This window comes from Taudactylus pleione, unplaced genomic scaffold (assembly GCF_031769625.1).
Source record: "Taudactylus pleione unplaced genomic scaffold, aTauple2 ptg000109l, whole genome shotgun sequence".
NCBI classification, from domain to species: domain Eukaryota; kingdom Metazoa; phylum Chordata; class Amphibia; order Anura; family Myobatrachidae; genus Taudactylus; species Taudactylus pleione.
The window spans coordinates 6,532,918-6,554,387 of NW_028284511.1; the positions used below are offsets into that span (position 1 = coordinate 6,532,918).

Below are 21,470 nucleotides of genomic sequence, written 5' to 3' on the forward strand. Positions count from 1 at the left end.
GGCCCCTTGAAGAGATTGGGCCTGATTCAGAGTCGCACGCTAAGTCCAAGCACAGTTGGCTGATGTTTTAAGTACTTGGCAGGGACAGAACTATGGGAGACAATGCAGGCGCCTATCATCGGGCACCAGCACTGAAGGGGCACCTCCTCCATTGCCCACAATATATTCACCTCACTTAAGGCTGCAAATATGTACTTGAGTGTACTGTCATGGCTGCCCAATACATGGCACCTCTTCCCTGCACCTGAAAAGCTACGATAATCTTATACTAGTGGAGGGCTCCAGACCATCAGATGCTGCTTCCATCTATCTATATAGAGCTGGTGCAGCTGCCTAATGTTGTCTACTTCAGTCCCGGCCGGAACTACTGATGGCCAAGGCTGATGCAGGAACTCCTCCAACCCCCAGAACTGCGCACTCACTTGTTAGTGCGGTAGAGACAGCAGCAGTGGTGGTGGCTCCTTCCCTTTCCTCCATTCATCTCTTTTCCTCTGGGTGCCAGCCTGTCTCTCCAGGTAAGTGTGCGTGTGGGTATGATGACTGCTGGCAGGGTGTGTGTGTATGGGGCTTAATGAGTGATGGCAGGGTGAGTGTGTATGGTGCTTAATGAGTGATAGCAGGGTGAGTGTGTGTGTGTGGGGGGAGGTTAATGAGTGCTAGCAGTGTGAATGTGTGTGGGGGTTAATAAGCAGTGTGGCATATTAGTTGGGACATTTCTATATAGTATATTATGAATTTATGAAATTGCTGTGTGGCATATTATAAATTGGTGTCACTAATATGTAGCATAATATGAATTTGAGGGAGCAGGGGCTATGGGCGAAATGTTGCCTAGGGCGCCCAGGAATCTTGCACCAGCCCTGTATCTATAGCCTGTCCCCACTCATTGGTGTCGCTGCTCCTCAGCAGTTTCTCTTGCCAGTGTGACTCTGGCACCCCCCCTCACCCACAACTCCCCGTCCTGGTGGCAGCTCTAGCCACGTGCCTGTGCGGCAGACCCGAGCATAAGCGTAGCAGCAGATCTTCCAGGAGCTGGATGTCAACAAGGATGCACCAGGCAGAGCTGCGGGTAAGAGGGCATGGGAGGCGGGGTCCTGGGGCACCAGCGACTGAGTCTGGTGGCAGATCTTTGGTGCATGTGAAGCAGTCGGCAGTAGATTGGGCATTTTGTGATTTGCTATTCCACCACAGTAGCAGTCTTGCAGTATCTTGACTCAAACTCAGGGCCTGATTCAGAGCCGCTCGCAAGCAGCTCGTTGTTTGGCCACTGCACATGCGCCGCGTTTGGAGTGCGCATGCGCGAGCCCCAACGAGCGACTGCACTTCAGTCGCTATGGGGCTCGCTACAAGACGGGGCGGCTGTCAATGGTGAGTGACAGGTCACCCCGTTTCGTAGGCGGGTAGGGGGGGTGGCTGCACAAACGCAGGCATTCCCTTAGGAACGCCTGGCGTTTGTGGGAGGATCTACTGACATCACTACTGATGTCAATAGTGGACTTCCTGCTCTATTAGAGCAGTGAGTCCACTCGGGCTTGCGGCAGCCGAGACCCTACCCCAGGGTCTCATTGCAAGCCCGATGGTCGCGATAATTGCGACGGTCTCCAGCCCGCCCGCACAAGCTGTGGGTGGACACACCCTGCGAGCTGCCTCTGAATCAGGGCCTCAGTCCTCAAAGCCCCCACATCAGGTGTTTTTTTCCCCTAACTGGAAGGACTCAGGAGGACTCTGAGCCTCATGCTAATTGCAATATACACTACAAGTCACTATCTTATCTGTGACTAACACATAGTTGTATATACTCAAAAAAGGGGGGGATATCATGTAAATTTACTTTAGTAAATAAGCCTAATAGAAACAAATTCACATATTGTATATTAGTGTTTTGTGTGTATGTACAGATAGATTTATTTTTCCTTTTTTTAGGGTGGGGGGGGGCACAAATTATAATTTGCCTCCTAGCAACTTAGGCCACTGGTGCTGCGTCCGCTTCTGAGATGCACTGCGCACGCATCCCGATGGTTACCGCAATGAGATGCAGAACGTATTTGGATGCAGGGAGTGTGGTTTTTAGTGGGCGTTCCTGGGAGGTACTGTAACGGGGTTGCTAGGGCAAGCCTGTTGCGGGTGTGTAGCTGACAGCGATTGTGTCTAAAGGCTCACAGCTGCTCATAAAGGGGTAGACCTGGCTGCTGCAAAAAACTCTGGCCCATTATTAGATATTCATAGTCCCCCGGCCTGTGAGAATGGAGTCTGCTACCTCTGATACATTGCCAGGGCATCAGAAGGGTCTGGTTGTAGGGTCTCTGGGCTGATTCAGACCCGGACGCTATTTGCGGACGGTCGTTCCAAAAAAGGGGCCGGCTATTTAAATAGAGCGCTCGCTCTTTGGGGTTTGTTGACGCCTCTATGTCTGAGCGAACTAAAAATGCGCTCGCTATTTTGTAAAGACGCCCCTTTGCCGTTCGCAACACACCTCATCTCAGGTATTTATTAGATTAATCGGGTACATTGAAAGGCATCTGAACTGCTCGCAGTGCTTGTGGTAGGATTTTCCTACCGCAATCACTGCGAGCAGTTCAGGCTAAAAGACAACCAAGTGATGTGGTCTATGACGCTCCTTTACTAATTATGCACTCCCATTAAACGCCCTTTTGACTGTTTGGCACACCTGCGTTCAGATCTCCACTCCCCCGTTTTCAAGCACCTTCCCGTTACCACCCACAAACGGTACATTCTGTCAATCAAATTATCAGCCCCTCACTGTTTTGCGAGCGCACGATTTCCGACCGCAATGACTGGTTTGCGCATGCGCATTACGACCCACACGCATGCGCAGTTGTGCGAACATCGCTCAGAGCGAACGAGCGGCCGCTTACGAGCGGCTCTGAATCAGGCCTTCTATTTCTCGCACTACACAATGTTTGCCTGATGCTCAGTTTGCAGTGAGCATGAAAAGTGCATTACTGAAGTGTGCAGTAGTTTTCGTGCACTGTTATCCATTTTCCCAGGTCATATGGGTGAAGCACTAACTTACCCAAATTCCCGGGATGTCCTAAAGATTCCCACAATTTTAGCTAGCCCTTCCGGATTCTCCAGAACCAGCCTACAAGAGGAAGTGATTGGCCCAGGGGTTCGGTGAAGCAAAGAGTTGTGTGATTGTGGACCCATCTCACCTGCTCAATGTCGCAATTTGGGGTGGGTTGCTGTGCAGTGGCCCACTACATGGTTACCATTCCATGGGGGCCTGAGTAAAAAGTCAGTAAATAAGGGGAAGGCGCACTATAAAGTACAATAATATTCCACCTACAACATAATGGTGATATATTTATACAGCGGGTAAAATAAGTATTGAACACATCAACATTTTTCTCTGTAAATATATTTGTAATGGGACTATTGTAATGAAATTTTCACCAAATGTCAGCAACAACCCATACAATCCACACATGCAAAGAAATCAAACCATAGATGTCCATAAATTATGTGTAATAATGTGAAATGACACAGGGAAAAAGTATTGAACACGCTTACTGAAGTGTATTTAATACTTCGTACAAAAGCCTTTGTTGGTAATGACAGCTTCAAGACCCCTCCTGTATGGAGAAACTAGTCGCATGCATTGCTCAGGTATGATTTTGGCCCATTCTTCTACACAAACAGTCTTCAAATCTGAAGGTTCCGTGGGCCTCTTCTATGAACTCTGAACTTTAGTTCTTTCCATAGATTTTCAATTGGATTAAAGTCAGGTGATTGGCTGGGCCATTCTAGCAGCTTTATTTTCTTTCTCTGAAACCAGTTGAGAGTGTCCTTGGCTGTGTGTTTGGGATCATTGTCTTGCTGAAATGTCCACCCTCGTTTCATCTTCAGCATCCTGGTAGATGGCAGCAGATTTTGATCAAGAATGTCTCGGTTCACTTTTCCATTCATCCTTCCTTCAATCCCATGAAGTATGCCAGTACCATATGCTGAAAAATAGCCCCACACCATGATGTTCCCACCTTCACACGTTACTGTTGGTATGGTGTTTTAGGATCATCTGCAGTTGCATTTCATCTCCAAACATGGTGTGTATTATGACATCCCAAAAGTTACATTTTGGTCTAATCTGACCAGATTATATTCTCCCAGTATTTCACAAGCTTGTCCAAATGTTGTGCAGCAAACTTTAAACGATCTTCAACATGCTTTTTCTTCAGCAATGGAGTCTTGCGTGGTGAGGGTGCATACAGGCCATGGCGGTTGAGTGTACTACTTATTGTTTTCTTTGAAATATTTGTACCTGCTAATTCCAGGTCTTTCTGAAGCTATCCACAAGTGGTCCTTCAGTCTTGGACAACTCTTCTGATATTTCTTTTCACTCCTCTGTCAGAAATCTTGCGAGGAGCACCTGGTCATGGCTGGTTTATGGTGAAATGTTGTTCTTTCCACTTCCGGATTATGGCCCCAACAGTGCTCACTGGAACATTCAGCAGTTTAGAAATCCTTCTGTAACCAATGCCATCAGCATGACTTGCAACAATAAGGTTGTGAAGATCTTGAGAGAGGTCTTTGCTTTTACCCATCATGAAATATTTCTTGATGGGTAAAAGCATCTTGGTATTGAGACAACTTTTTATAGGCCATCAGTTGGGACTGAACCATCTTATATTAATTTGCACTGGCAAGGGGCATGATTGCTTTCTTATTACTGATAGATTTCAGCTGGTGTCTTGGCTTTCCATGGCTTTTTGCACCTCCCTTTCTTCATGTGTTCAATACTTTTTCCCTGTGTCATTTCACATTATTACACATAACTTAATTTATGGACATCTATGGCTTGATTTCTTTGCATGTGTGGATTGCATGGGTTGTTGTTGACATTTGGTGAACATTTCATTACAATAGCCCCATTACAAATATATTTACTGAGAAAAATGTTGAGGTGTTCAATACTTATTTTACCCGCTGTGTGAAAATATATATATATATATATATATATATATATATGATATCAATAAATTATACATTCTATCAAGTCTGTTACAGTATATTTCACTAATAATATCTTCATTTTATTTAGTTATTATTATTATTATTTTGTGTGTTGTGCAGGTTTAACTACAAAGTATATCAACTAATCCTGTAGCATCGGCCATTCTGTTGAAATCTGCAGTTTATACCCACAAGTGACAACATATTACAGATACAGTTTTTATTACCAGCTTTTCCTGCATTGTATTTTTCACAGGCTTATGTGATTTATAAACCAATCCCCTTGTTCTACAGCATTTTTCAGCGTTTTAAGAATCTAACCGTTCAGGCTTAAAGACATAGGAAATGGCTGCTATTTCTGTACACTTTAGATTGAGACAAAGCAGGAAAGATGCGTTCTGTGCACTTGCTGAGGGATCCCTCATGTTGCTTTGGGTCGGAGCCGTAACCTCGGCAATCCCAAAGGGATCATTGTTATCGGAAAGCCATTAACCTCAGGTTTTGGGAATTTTGAGATTTAAATTTTAATCCATTGGTAAAAAAAAGTTACTGTAATTGAATAAATATGCTCAAAACTCTTAATACTTGATATAACTTTTACAATCTTCTGCTATTAACACTGTGATCACAACACTTCTGAAATATACAATAGAGAGCTCATATGGGGATTAATAGGGCTCTATGCACCATATGAGGGGGTAGATGTACTAAGCCTTGGAGAGAGAGAGAGAGTGGAAGGAGATAAAGTACCAACCAATCAGCTCCTAACTCATGTTACAGGCAGTGTTTGAAAAATGCCAGTTAGGAGCTGATTGGTTGATACTTTTACCATTCTCCACTTTATCACCCTCCAAGGCTTAGTGCATCTCCCACAGGGTATATAAGAGTTTATAAGCGTAATCCTAAAGCTGTGCCTCCATCCTAACACTACTTCTTGTTTAATCTACAGGTACATCGATATACTGAAGGAGCACAAGCCTAAGCTCTTGTGGGACCCACACATTGCAGAACATTACCTGGAATATAAAAAGTGAGTAGCTCTGAAAATGTCTGCCTGGGGCTAAACTACCTCCCGTTTTATGATCCCAATGTCCATTCATACAAGGATATTACATGGAAAGAAGAGTGGATGCTGTCACATTTTCTCAGCAGCGAGATACAAGATCTGTATAGAAACATCACTAGCAGGAATAATGCCTCTGTACAAGCTACACAGCCAACAATCATTTCTAGTTATTTTCTGTACTTGCAGGCTGATTGTATTTCATGTAGGGAAAATTGACAGACAAAGTGTAACAAATGGCTCTTATCCGCCATCAGATTGTCAGGTCTTATTGTGGAAGTGTACAGAGGTCTGGTTGCTGTGTTAAAGTTTAACCAAACCCAGCTGTAACTTGTGCCTTTCTAGTTCTAGGCACCGTCTCTGCGTCACTCAGTTCACTTTTATAAGATGTTCTCTTTCTACAGGAATAAAGGCGGAAAACACGCAGTGTTCTACCCAACGTTGAAGGTGAGATATAGTACAGTATATATATGGAGATACAGTACAGTATATACATGGAGATACAGCACAGTATATACTGTATATGGAGATACAGTCCAGTATATAGATGGAGATACAGCACAGTATATAGATGGTAATACAGCACAGTATATAGATGGAGATACAGTATAGTATATAGATGTGACACAGTACAGTATATAGGTGGAGACACAGTACAGTATATAGATGGCAATACAGCACAGTATATAGATGGAGATACTGTATAGTATAGATGTGACACAGTACAGTATATAGGTGGAGACACAGTACAGTATATAGATGGAGATACAGTCCAGTATATAGATGGAGATACAGCACAGTATATAGATGGTAATACAGCACAGTATATAGATGGAGATACAGTATAGTATATAGATGTGACACAGTACAGTATATAGGTGGAGACACAGCACAGTATATAGATGGCAATACAGCACAGTATATAGATGGAGATACAATATAGTATATAGATGTGACACAGTACAGTATATAGGTGGAGACACAGTACAGTATATAGATGGAGATACAGTACAGTATATAGGTGGAGATACAGTCCAGTATATAGATGGAGATACAGCACAGTATATAGATGGAGAACAGTACAGTATATAGATGGAGATACAGTACAGTATATAGATGGTAACAGTACAGTATATAGGTGGAGACAGTACAGTATATAGATGGAGATACAGTACAGTATATAGATATGGAGACACAGTACAGTATATAGATGGAGATACAGTATAGTATATATTGTAGTTGGTAACAGTACAGTATATAGGTGGAGACACAGTACAGTATATAGATTTAGATACAGTACAATATATAGATGGAGACACATTACAGTATATAGATGGAGATACAGTACAGTATACAGATGGCGATACAGTACAGTATATTGCAGTCCATAGCTGCCGGACAGATAAGGTGTGATCTGATATCTGCTGTTGACTCAGTTATCCTTTTGTATAATGTTCTTGTTCAACAAACTATCATCTCCACCCTCCATACAGATATACATATGCATTTCCCATGCCAGACAAGGCATTTATCTGTATTACAAAGTACTTAATGTTTAGCTTAAGGGGCCTATACATTTGCGACGGATTACTGCAATTTCTCATTCTGCTGACGGATTCAGGCCCTTACTGTCAGATGCAGAGTTGAAGATAAATCAGAGCAGGGCCATAACTGCTACCCAGCGCCTTGAAGACACTCTAGAGCAGGGATCTTCAAACTTGGCCCTCCAGCTGCTGTGGAACTACACATCCCAGCATGCACTTCCACCTTTTTGATATAACAGCATGCTAACACTATGTGCAGTGCATGCTGGGATGTGTAGTTCCACAGCATCTGGAGGGCCAAGTTTGAAGACCCCTGCTCTAGAGTCTAGACACTGCATCAGTTGCTGGCGGCTCCGCCCCCTTATGCGCGATGTCAGGACATTGTGTGCAAAGGGCGCTCACAGCCTGCGTTACGGCTCTGAATCAGACATGCATTAGTCCAAAGTAAGCTGCATGAAACAATGGTGTATTTTTCTGCATATGCAGAGCTATATGTATCTGGAGATACGCACGCCCCTCCGACTCTATCATATGCACCTGTATTACTACAAGTCATTATCACTGTGCGCTTACACCTGACCTATATATACTAGGTACAAAGGATACACCTCCCAAAAGGAGTATGTATGCTTACATTCAGGTGCACATGACCCTCATTCCAGCCAATGTGCCCTGTGTCAAGGAAATATGGATTCATAAGACCTGAATCTGAATGATGAAGGGTTAATTATTTGTATTGCTAAAACCAGCAAAAGTACCTAAATACCTACCCCCATGAAGTCATGATTTCACTTACATAGGGTTATGGAAAAACTACAGTCTCAACTATTTCTATGTCAAACTTAAAAGGAGATACCCCATGGCTCGCATTCCTGTGACCTTGCCCTGCACACCCCATTCCACATATTCAGTCATAAAGGTCGCTGCACCCAACCTATGTCAGACTCTGTGTAGCCGCATTTGTGTGTGCTTGTTTTGTAACTTGCACAGAGTAAGATACTCTACACAAACTGGCGCACATCCTTCTCAGCACCAGCCCCGTACCGTCAGCTCTCACAGCTGTTCCTGCATTCTTACACCTACCCGGCACCTGAGCTTTATCACAATCACTTGTACCCAACCGTGTCAATCAGTTCTGTGTAACATTTAACAAGCAAACATAAATATCTTATTTGAGGTATTCATTAAATATCAAAGAACTAATATAACACAAATTTGTGCATGTCGTATTCCATCTATGAACACCAGAATGTAATGTTCTGGTTTAGTTGTGGACCCGGGGTGGTGACAGGAGCAGATACAGAAGCGGATTTAAATAAAAAGGTAGAATCTTTAATGAGTGATTTAGCAGACATGGGAATGGCAAAAGCAAAAGTCCAGGTTTAGCACTAAAGTGCACTTGAAAACTGTAGTGAGGATAATTGGAGAATGTCCAAATAGTGGCAGATAAGAACAGTCCAATATGCAGGTTAGTGAGCTGAAAAAACACTGGCAGAGGTGATGAGTCCAGCTGGGAGTGAAATGGAGGCAAGGCGCAGGGTGTCAGCAGGCTCAGGCACTCAGGCAGGGGAAAAGGTAGTGGAGGATGCAGGATAGTCCAGCGGGTTTTGGAGCTGACAAGCAGGCTGGCAGGTAGCGTTTTCACAGGTAACAAGAGGTGAGCACAGAGAACTCCCTCTCAGCTAGGCTGAGATACACGTTGCACTGGCAATGAAGGAAGGCTCTGAACCTTCCTAAATACCCCATGCCGCGCTATAACTGGCTGAAGGGAGCACATGACTCACCAAGATTGGACAGTTGATTCACATTGTCAGAAGGCAAGATGGCGACGCCCATGTCAAACGGAACGGAAACACCGCCAGGCCCTACCAGCCCTGAGTGACAATGTGCCTGCACAGAAACACGCGCAGCCAATGCCCCTCGCCAAACACCAGCGCCACCGCCAGGCTCCCCCCGCCATAGTGACCTCACAGGTAATACCTGACGACCACCATGCCGAGATGCCGAGAAACCCTGGCCGTGACAGTACCCCCCCTTTTGGGTGGCCTCAGGACACTCACCAGGCTTCTCTGGATGAGCAGAATGGAACTTCCTGATGAGTGCAGGAGCATGGACGTCTCGGGCATCGGTCCAACAGCGCTCCTCTGGACCGTAACCCCTCCAATCCAGCAGGTATTGCAAACGACCTCTGCGAAGATGGGAATCCAGGACCTGGGAGACCTCAAATTCGACTCCTCTTTCCGTCTGGACTTGGGGAGAAGCAGGCAGAACTCTGTGGAATTTGTTCAGCACCAGGGGTTTGAGTAAGGAAATGTGAAAGGAATTGGGAATTTTCAGATATGGGGACAACTGTAGGTGATAAGCCACGGGATTAATGACTTCAATGATGGTGAAGGGACCGATAAGCATGGGGCAAACTTCATAGATGGTACTCGAAGACGAAGGTTCCGGGTGGACAGCCAGACTTGGTCTCCAACTTGCATGCGTGGTACCTTGCTACGCTTTTTATCGGCCTGGATTTTATAACGGGAGGATGCCTTCACCAAGTCAGCACGCACCTGAGTCCAGATGGCAGCAAAATCCCGCACCGTATCTTCTACGGTTGGGACATCTAAGACAGGCAGGCTTTGATATTCCGGAACACGGGGGTGAAGACCGTAAACGATCTGAAATGGAGTTTGATTTGTTGAATAGTGATAGGAGGCATTATGTGCGAACTCAGCCCATGGCAGTAAAGCAGCCCAATTATCTTGAGACGGTGTCCTAAAAATCCTCAGGAAGGTCTCTAGGTCTTGATTAACCCTCTCAGTAGATCCATTGCTTTGCGGGTGGTAAGCCGTGGAAAAATTTAATTTCACCTGAAGAACAGAACATAAGGCTCTCCAAAACTTTGCAGTAAACTGACCACCACGGTTAGAGACTATCTCAACAGGAAGACCATGGAGACAGAATATGTGTTGAACGAACAGGTGAGCCAAGTCAGGGGAAGTAGGCAGCTTCTTTAGGGGCATGTAATGGACCATCTTTGAGAATCGGTCTACTACGACCCAGATAGTAGTGAACCCTTGTGAGTTTGGCAGATCTGTGATGAAGTCCATGGAGAGATGCGTCCATGGACGTGATGGAGTGGGTAGTGGCAACAATTCACCAGCCGGGGCCTGTCGAGAAGATTGATGCTGGGCACAGGAGGAGCATGAAGAAATTAATTCTAATACGTCCGTTTTCATGGATGGCCACCAATAGTTTCTCTTTAAAAACTCCAAGGTCTTCCGGGTGCCAGAATGCCCTGCGAAGCGAGAGGAATGTGCCCAAGTGAGGAGCTGCTTCCTTAACTCCGGGGCCACAAACAATTTCCCAGTAGGCGGCTGGACCTGTAAGGTGGCGAACACTCTTGACTTCAAGATAGGGGTATTGTGTTGATTCTCTAGTTTGTCGTCACAGAGGAGGGATCTAGATAGAGCATCTGCCTTTTGATTGAGTAACCCAGACCGGAAGGTCAGAGTGAACTGGAACCTGGCAAAAAATATTGCCCATCGGGCCAGACGAGGACTTACACATTGAAGATTCTTGAGGAAAAGAAGATTTTTATGGTCAGTAAACACAGTGAATGGAAACTTTGCTCCTTCCAGCAGATATCTCCATTCTTTTAATGCCAACTTCACTGCCAGGAGTTCTTGTTCGCCTATGGCGTAATTTCTTTCAGTAGTCGAGAATTTCTTGGAGAAAAACCCACAGGGATGATCTCGATTGTCCTCGTAACGCTGGGATAGGACTGCTCCCACAGCTTCCAATGACGCGTCCACTTCCAATAGGAAAGGCCTATCCAGATCTGGCTGTTGAAGGACTGGAGCAGAAATGAAGGCTTGTTTTAGGAACTGGATGGCAGATTCTGCTTCAGGTGACCATAGGGAAGGATTGGCACCTTTACGGGTCAGGGCTGTAATGGGAGCCAGTAATGACGAGAATCCCTTGATGAAGTGTCTGTAGTAGTTGGCGAACCCTAACAATCTCTGGATGGTTTCAAAGTCTGAGGTCGGGTCCAATCCAAAATCACCTGAACCTTCTTGGGATCCATTTGCAGACTGGAGCCAGAGATGACATAGCCAAGGAAAGGCACACTGGGTACACTGAAGACACATTTCTCCAACTTGCAGTAAAGGTGATTCTTTCTCAGACGAGTTAAAACTTCCTTCACATGTTCATGATGTTCCACTACAGAAGACGAAAAAATTAGTATATCGCCCAGGTAGACAACAACTGAGATGTATAACAGGTCCCGAAAAATCTCATTAACAAAACTCTGAAAAACAGCAGGAGCGTTACATAATCCAAAGGGCATCACCAAGTATTCGAAATGTGCATCCCTGGTATTAAAGGCGGTCTTCCATTCATCGCCAGCCCGAATACGGACGAGATTATAAGCCCCTCTTAGATCAAGCTTTGAAAATATGATGGAGTCCTTGACCCTGTCAAACTTCTATGTAATCAGGGGAAGTGGATAACGATTCTTTACTGTTATGTCATTGAGACCACGGTAATCTATACAAGGTCTAAGGCCACCATCCTTCTTGCCAACGAAAAACCCCCCAGCTCCAGCAGGTGAGGTGGAAGGTCAAATAAAACCCTTTGCCAGGTTGTCCCGGATGTATTCGGACATGGCTTGCGTCTCAGGCAAGGATAACGGATAGGTACGACCACGAGGAGGTATCTTGTCAGGTATTAGATTGATCCGACAATCCCATTCTCTGTGGGGAGGTAAGACATTTGCTTGTTGCTCAGAAAACACATCAGCGAACATCTGGTATTCCTTAGGAATGGCAGGTGATATTAATGGAGCTGTCTTCCTTACAGGTCATATTTTGGGAAGACAGGATTTCTGACAGTCTGAACCCCACGAAAGAATCTGCATGGAACACCAGTGGCGTAACCAGGGTAGACCTAGGATGATTTCTTGAGAAGCCTCTGGTATCACTAAGAACCTTAAAGACTCAGAATGAAGTGCTCCGATTCGGACTAGAACTCGTTGAGTCTCATTGGTGACTATTACATTAGTTAGAGGACGTCCATCTACAGAAGTCAAGCAAATAGCTTGATTGAGAGGAGTATACGGAATATGTAATTTGCCAATCAAGCTGGAAGTCATGAAATTTCCGGCTGCTCCAGAGTCAAGAAGAGCAGTAATAAAGACAGGTTTAGGTTTGAGATCTAAAGCTAAAGTAATTTTAAAATCTTTAGTATTTGAGGATGGGCTCATAACTCCTAACTTGATGTCCTCGGGGTCAGTTAGGATTTGGCATTTCCCGGTTTACACGGGCAAGAGACTACCAGGTGACCTGACTCTCTGCAGTACAGACAGAGGGTTTTTTGTAATCTTCTCAGACGTTCCTCTTTGGAGAGGTGGGTATGATTCACCTGCATTGGCTCTTCATCTGTAGGGGAAGGAATAGGACGGGTAGGAAAGGAAGGGGTGAGTGACCTTTGCCGGTCAGTTCTGTGCTTTTCAGCCTGACGTTCTCTGAAGCGCAGGTCAATTTTATTACAAAGTGAAATCATGTTGTTTAAGTTAGTAGGAAGCTCCCGGGTGACCAGGTCATCTTTTAGTCGATCTGACAGGCCATGCCAAAAGGCTGAGGTGAGGGCTTCCTCATTCCATTTGAGTCCTGATGCCAAAATTTGAAACTGCACGGCATATTGGCTGACGGGACGGATTCCTTGTCTCAGTGTCATGATGCTAGACGAAGCTGATACAGTACGTCCAGGTTCATCAAAAATCCTCCTAAATGATGACACAAAGCCTGCGTAGTTATCCAGTAACGGAACTGAACGCTCCCAGAGTGGTGAAGCCCAATCCAAGGCCGGGCCTGACCGTAGAGAGACGATGTAAGCCACTTTGGTTTTTGCAGTTAAAAAGTTATCAGGCTGTAGAGTGAAGTGTATATTACACTGATTTAGGAATCCGCGACAGAGTTTAGGATTGCCGTCAAACTTGCTTGGCATAGGTAGATGTAAGCGGGGAGGCAACCTGCCTCCTGTATTCCCATACGCTGAAGCAGGTGTAGTTGCTGGTACTCCAGCGGTGGATAAGGAAGTTTGTAAATTATCCTGTCGCTTAGACATCTCTTGCAGATATTGAGCCATTTGATGCTGCATAGTTTCCAGGTTTTCTAGACGACCAGAAATGCATCGGAATAAATCCACTCCAGACTCCTGTTCCGTGGCCGGATCCATGAGGCCAGTGCAAACTGTAATGTTCTGGTTTAGTTGTGGACCCGGGGTGGTGACAGGAACAGATACAGAAGCGGATTTAAATAAAAAGGTAGAATCTTTAATGAGTGATTTAGCAGACATGGGAATGGGAAAAGCAAAAGTCCAGGTTTAGCACTAAAGTGCACTTAAAAACTGTAGTGAGGATAATTGGAGAATGTCCAAATAGTGGCAGATAAGAACAGTCCAGTATGCAGGTTAGTGAGCTGAAAAAACACAGGCAGAGGTGATGAGTCCAGTTGGGAGTGAAATGGAGGCAAGGTGCAGGGTGTCAGCAGGCTCAAGCACTCAGGCAGGGGAAAAGGTAGTGGAGGATGCAGGATAGTCCAGCGGGTTTTTGGAGCTGACAAGCAGGCTGGCAGGTAGCGTTTTCACAGGTAACAAGAGGTGAGCACAGAGAACTCCCTCTCAGCTAGGCTGAGATACACATTGCACTGGCAATGAAGGAAGGCTCTGAACCTTCCTAAATACCCCATGCCGCGCTATAACTGGCTGAAGGGAGCACATGACTCACCAAGATTGGGCAGTTAAATCACATGGTCAGAAGGCAAGATGGCAGCCCCCATGCCAAATGGAACGGAAACACCGCCAGGCCCTACCAGCCCTGAGTGACAATGTGCCCGCACAGAAACACGCACAGCCAATGCCCCTCGCCAAACACCAGCACCACCGCCAGACACCCCCTGCCATAGTGACCTCACAGGTAATACCCGACGACCACCATGCCGAGAAACCCTGGCCGTGACACAGATAATGGGACAATAGATCCCAGACTATAAAGTCCAAACAAATCTTTCATTAGCCCCAAATTGTATGGGAAATCAGGCAGCTGCTTCCTCCTATCCCAAATTGGATCAGCACCAGGGACAAAAAGACAAGAGTGCGCTCATAGTGTAGTATATTCACGTCTAGGAAAACTACCCTATTACTAGTGCACAAACATTGTTACATTATTTATCATTATAGTAAAATATAAGTAACTGTCCCAATGGATAAACAATCCTAAAACAAACTAAAATTAATATTAGAAAAGTGACAACGCTATGAGGATTTTTTATAAATTAAACCTCAAATAATGCTGACTCCACATAAACAGAAGAGAAACTACCAGTGAAGTTATAACTTCAATTGTAATGCCCATTAAATAATCCTAGGGCAGTGGTTCTCAAACTCGGTCCTCAGGACCCCACACAGGTCACGTTTTTCAGGTCACCCAGCAGATGAACAGGTGTGTTTATTACTCACTGACACATTTTAAAAGATCCACAGGTGCAGCTAATTTCACTTGTGATTCTGTCAGGAGACCATGCACCGTTTGGGGTCCCGAGGACTGTGTTTGAGAACCTGTGTCCTAGAGGACAAGTGTGACACAGAAATATAATTGTCACCAATATGTTCATAGTCCGAAACGCATCTATTAAAGGATGTGCTTCACTATAAGGAGCCAAATATATCCATTTGTAAGCGTAGTAATACAGAGTGTCTGGAGCAGGCAGTAGTCTTTCAGGATCCAAAACAGATCCTCTCTTGGAGAACAGAAGGTGCAGCTCCATTCATATTGCCAGTGAGCAGGAGCAGAAATACAGAAGACAATGAAAGATAGCTGCCAGCCCTGAAGGGGGCACACTGACCTCCATTGCTCCAGCTACTGCTTTATGTGCCCCAGAGCCCCAACACGGAGTCCAGTCCAAGTCCAGGGATGGATCTCCAGCAAGAAAACCACACCAATGTGCAGCCATGGCCAAAGGTTTTGAGAAGGACACAAGTATTGGTTTTCACAAAGTTTGCTGCTTCAGTGTTTTTAGACCTTTTTGACAGATGTTACTATGGTATACTGAAATAAAATTACAAGCAATTCATAAGTGTCAAAGGATTTTATTGACAATTACATTAAGTTTATGCAAAGAGTCAATATTTGCAGTGTTGACCCTTCAAGAGCAACTTCTCCCAACCATCCAAGAACAGTTTGGTGACAAACAATGCCTTTTCCAGCATGATGGAGCACCTTGCCATAAACTAAAAGTGATAACTAAGTGGCTCGGGGAACAAAACATCGAAATTTTGAGTCCTTGGCCAGGAAACTCCCCAGACCTTAATCCCATTGAGAACTTGTGGTCAATTCTCAAGAGGCGGGTGGAGAAACAAAAGCCCACAAATTCTGATAAACTCCAAGCATTGATTAGGCAAGAATGGGCAGCCATCAGTCAGTATGTGGCCCAGAAGTTGATTTACAGGATGCCAGGGCGTATTGCAGAGGTCTTGAAAAAGTAGGGTCAACACTGCAAATATTGACTCTTTGCATAAACTTAATGTAGTTGTCAATAAAATCCTTTGACACTTATGAAATGCTTGTAATTTTACATTAGTATACCATAGTAAAATCTCACAAAAAAGGTCTGAAAACACTGAAGCAGCAAACTTTGTGAAAACCAATACTTGTGTCATTCTCAAAACTTTTGTCCATGGCTGTACATACAAGAGGCTGGAGTGCATGGCCCCTTCTCCTTTGTTGGTTCTTCCCCCTGACACACGTAGGGCCTGCTGCCTCTACTGTTGCTGTAGGAGCAGCAAATAGCAATAACGGAAGACCCTGATCAGCAACAGATAGTGTTTGTTGCTTGGGTGTTAGTAATTAATTGGGGGAGGAATGTGTGTCTGGGTGCTGCTAGTGTGTTAGAAATGAATGTGTAGGAGAGGATAATGTATGTCTGGGTGCTGCTGGTGTGATGGAAGCAAATGTGGAGGGGAGGAGATTGTGTGTCTAGGTGCTGCTGCTGGGATGTTGGTAGTAAATGCTGGAGGGCAGAGTGTATATGTCTGGGTGCTGCAAAGGTAGGGGTGGGGAGAGTGTCTGAGTGCTGCTGGGGTGTGGGTAGCAAATGCAGGGAGAGTGTGTGTCTGGGTGCTGATGGAGTGTTGGCAGTGAATGCAGGGGGGAGAGAGTGTGGGTTCTTCTGGGTTGTTGGCAGTTAATGCACAAGAGAGAGTTTGTGTCTGGGTGCTGCTAGGGTGTTGGCAGTGAATGCAGGAGGGAGGGATTGTGGGTTATCGGCGGTGAATACATGGGGAGAGTGTTTCTTGGTTCTGCTAGGGTGTTGGCAGTTCCCACTACGGCTCTTACTGTGTGGAGTTTTCATATTCTCCCTGTGTTTGCGTGGGTTTCCTCCCACACTCCAAAAATATACTGGTACAGTAGTTTAATTGGGTCCCAACAGAAATGAACCCTAGCGTGTATGTGAGCATGTGGTAGCGAATATAGATTGTAAGCTCTACTGGGGCAGGGACTGATGTGAATGGACAAATATTCTCTGTAAAGTGCTGCGTAATATTTGTGCGCTGTATAAATAACTGGTAATAAATAACTGCAGGAGGGGAGGGAGTGTGGGTTCTTCTGGGTTGTTGGCAGTGAATGAAGGGAATAGAGTGTGTGTCTGGGTGCTGCAGGGGTGTTGGCAGTGAATGCAGGGAGAGGAGAGTGTGTCTGGGTTCTGCTGAGGTGTTGAAAATTAATCTGATGGGGAGCGTGAGAGTGTGTGACTGGGTGCTGCTGAGATGTTGGTAGTGAATGTGGTTTAGGGAAGTGTGTATGAGTGCTGTTGGGACTAGGTTGTTGGTAGTGAATACTAGCAGAGGGGAGGGGGACACCAAACAACTATCTCATCTCCGTGCTCTTGGTATGAATTTACTTCCATGCCGTTGAGTAATCATTGTTAAAGATCTGAATAATTGCTAACCTTCAAAAATGATTTGCAGCGGACCAGACCATGTTTGGCAAAGTTGACCTATGTACAGCATACATGTAAGTGACCGTTACAAATAGTCAATTAGACCAGATCAATGCGTTTTTTCTCATACCAGAGACTTTTACAATATACACATATAGATCCCCATTGGTTTTTCTCAAATTCATTTTATAAATTTAGCTCCACCTGAGTGCAGTCTCCAATCATGCCACAAAAACCATCCTATTTTGCACAATAAAAACAGGAATAAAGGAAATGAGACCTAAACATAGAACAAGAAAGTGAAGACTGTAAGTGCAACTGGTATGGGAACATTAAAGGATCAATAGATGAAACCATGAAAGTCCTGAGAGGCTTAAATGATCATGCCGGCACTCCTAAATTATTAGGAGTAAGTTATAATGCCTGGATCTTATGTCCACCGATAAAATCAAAGAAGAACTTACTTTGGGAGCTGGTCGGTTGGCACTCTGGGTAGTTTCAATGGATGTAGTTTTCCCAAAGGGTGTATCATATACCCCTGACAGTGGCAAATGCAGGATTTCCACAGGGGGGTTTCCAAATGCTTGATTTTAGAGTGAGTGTGGCCAGTCAATGAAGAGGGCATAATTAGCACTTATCCAGCTTTAATATGTTTCATACAAAGTGTATTGTGTGTCATGATTCCAGCATATAAAGGACCAGTGATCACAGTAAGCCATTAGATGCGGCAGTAGGTCCATCCTGCCTGAGCTGAATGCTTTTATTTTAGATGTGGGCAACATTCCAAGAACATACAGCACTAGTAGAATTCTATTATATTACTATTTCTATTGTGGTAATGGTGTGGGCTGGGGAGGGGGGTTTCCAGGCAGACGGAAACCCCCCCTGCATTTGCCTATGCCTGATGCAATATATTTTTTATTATTATGATAGAGACCCATGGCCCTCATTCAGAGCCGTACGCTCTGAGCAGAGCGCACGCTCTGCATGAGGGCCGGGCTCCATTTTCATGGAGCGTCCTCCTGGACGCTCGTATAGCTGTGGGTCACCACCCACAGGCTATACGAGCGTGCATTTTGATGGCCGCGATGGTCGTGACCATCGCGACCATCGAAATTGCGAGCCGGAGCCTGCGGTTGAGGTTTTCAACCGCAAGCTCCGGAGTGATTTTGGCTCTATCAGAGCCAAAATCACTCCCACTGACATCACTAGTGATGTCAGTGGGCCGGCTTCTGACGGGAGGCGTTCCCGTGGGAACGCCCCCGTCAGGGAGGCACGCCCCCGGCACGCCCACCAAAGGGGGCGTGCTGTCAATCAACATTGACAGCACGCCCCCTTTGATCGGACACAACGAGCGAAGGAAAGTCCTTCGCTCGTCGTGTCTGGCGCATGCGCACGACGGAGCTCCCTCCGTCGTGCGCATGCTCAGTGCAGACCATCGACCCACTTGCGAGCGGACAGCCGCTCGCGAGTGGGTCTGAATCAGGCCCTATATCCCTATATTGTGTAAGATGCCTGCAATTGGCATAAAAGCAAAGTGAGTTAGCTAACTGGCTGCAGGCACCTGTCACTGCTTGCTGTCACTTACACGTATGCTGTATGATTTTGCCAAGCGTGTGCCAGACCGCTGCACATTATTCTTCATGTTTTGTGATTATTCAGGCCCTTATCATGGAAGACTTGGCTAGTTAGCCTGCCAACTGTCCTGGATACTTTATATTACTACTCTTACAGGTAAATGTATTGGGCTCCTTACATTAAAGTACATAATGTCTACTAATTGATGTGATTCTGACTGGGAACATATTGGTGACTCTTGTTATTTTGGTGACTCTGTATTTATATACATTGTTTTTATTAAGTATGATTAATGGATGTTTGCGTTTTTAATATTTAATAGGTATTATGAAGTAACAATTTCACTGGTAGTTTGTCTTCAATTACTGGGGAGTCAGAATTATTTGATCATTATAAAGAACCCTTATACGCTGTCTGTTTTATAATCTTTTATTTTATTTGGGTGTTTATTAGTCTGCGCTATAAAAGCAGTAACACAGGTGCTGCTGGAGGTCCGCCATCAGTATCTCTGTCTGCGTGGGTGACTGTTACATGGCAGGTTCATGCAGCCAACTTGTGTGTCCATGTGGTATGTGTATAGCACTAGCACAGCAGAATCTATAACAATGTCAGCGCTTTAACACATACAAATATGTACACTGTTTAATTACTAGTATATATATATAAATATAGAGCTGTGCTTTGCTCAGTAAATAACCCCTGCTGACTCTCAGTGTAGTGGAGTTCCCAGTAATTGCAATTTATACTGCTGTGAAAGCTTCATATTTTATACTTGTGTCTTCTGATCGAGCAATTTATTTTTGCTCTATAATCTTGTCCTCAAAGAAAAAAGAAAGTTCTTTTCAAATCAAATACGGGAATACAGCTCTCTGCTCGTATATCCTTGTGAATTATTGCTGCTGCCTTTCTCTGGTGCTGGAAGCTTCAATCATGTCTCACATGTGGTCTAACATCTTCATCCACCAGTCAATACAGGTGCGGCTGGACCTCGCAGAGGAGCTGGGCACAGGAATATCCATCTGGGAGCTGGGACAAGGCTTGGACTATTTTTATGACCTTCTATGATTCCACCAGGTCGGGTTACAAGCCTGCGGTACTTCTATAAACAGAAGTGTTCAATAAAAGGAACAGCAATCAGCTGTTTAGTAAAACGAGAACAGACCGGCGATCTCCCCTGGAAGCTGGAAGCTCATTATCTGGCAAATTGTTACTTGGGTAACTTTTTATGTCCAATTTATAAGATGGGTTCTTCAAAACTAGATTTCCGTGGCTCTTTTGTTTAACTTTTTGTTCTCTTTTTCATTCTCTTTTTAAATGACCTTAGTTAATTTCCACTGAAAGAGTTAAGATTGCAGGAGCCTCCAGAAATAAGAATTCAAAATACATTTATTTAGCTATTTGTTTCTAAAAGAAATCGATATATCTATTTTAGTAGACTATTTCCCCTTGTCTCCATCTGTCTGTTACAGAATACCGTTAGTCATACCAGTAGGGTAGAGATCATACTAGGATATTAATAATTTAGGCTTTTACAGAAGCTTGAGGAAAGCATGTCAGTGTAATTAATCCCAGCACTGCCTTGGTATGTTCGCTGGTTGGAGACTGGTAAGTTAATGCGCTGGACCATTAACTGTCCGTTATACCAGTGACTGTTCTTTACAAGCTATCCTCATTTACAGTTGTGCACTAGTCTCACCTTGACCTATCCTGCTTTCTGCCGTGATTGGACAGATATCGGGACATTAATAGTGGAAGAGAAAATACAGACGTACGACACACACGTGCAAATAATTATATAAATAAATGCTCTTAAATAGATTTTCTTTTCAAATTTGTGAATGCTGCAACTTTGGCTTAAACTGTATTCTGTTTTACCTAGACAACAGAGAAACAAAGCTGATCCGTATTGGAGATGTGTTTTTTTTGTTTTGTTTTTCTTTAAATCTGAACCATAAAAAGAAAAAGCACAGTTTAGTGTTTTGTGTTTATTGCAGTCTAATACATACAGCATTACTGTATCACACAACTTCCAGGGGTGCAGAAGGTAAATTTTTGGAGTGTAGAATCGTGGATTGCTACCTTCTGCTGAAATGAAAAATGTTAGTACTGTAGAAATACTACAGTATTTATTCTGAAGTATCCATTTTACATGTAGATACCAACCTGATATCTCTATCACTGTTGATAACTCGACAATCAACCCCACCCCACAAGCTCGCTGCCTATGTGTCATCTTTGACTATGAACTGTCCTTTGTTTACCACATTCAATCTGTCTCAAAATTACATCTAAAAAACATATACAAAATTTTACCATATCTTACAC

At 44.4% G+C, this 21,470-nt stretch overlaps 1 protein-coding gene across 2 annotated transcripts in view; it reads left to right on the forward strand.

The window, feature by feature from the left end:
* The window catches only part of CHID1 (chitinase domain containing 1), a 580,147-nt gene extending 559,050 nt beyond the window's left edge, over positions 1–21,097 (forward strand). For both annotated transcript variants that reach the window (XM_088471050.1, XM_088471051.1), the window contains exons 11-13: positions 5,921–6,001; positions 6,439–6,481; positions 20,112–21,097. In XM_088471050.1, the coding sequence (XP_088327176.1) occupies positions 5,921–6,001; positions 6,439–6,481; positions 20,112–20,210 (223 nt within the window). In that variant the 3' untranslated portion in view covers positions 20,211–21,097. The remainder of the gene's footprint in view (positions 1–5,920; positions 6,002–6,438; positions 6,482–20,111) is intronic.
* The last annotated feature ends 373 nt before the right edge of the window (positions 21,098–21,470 follow it).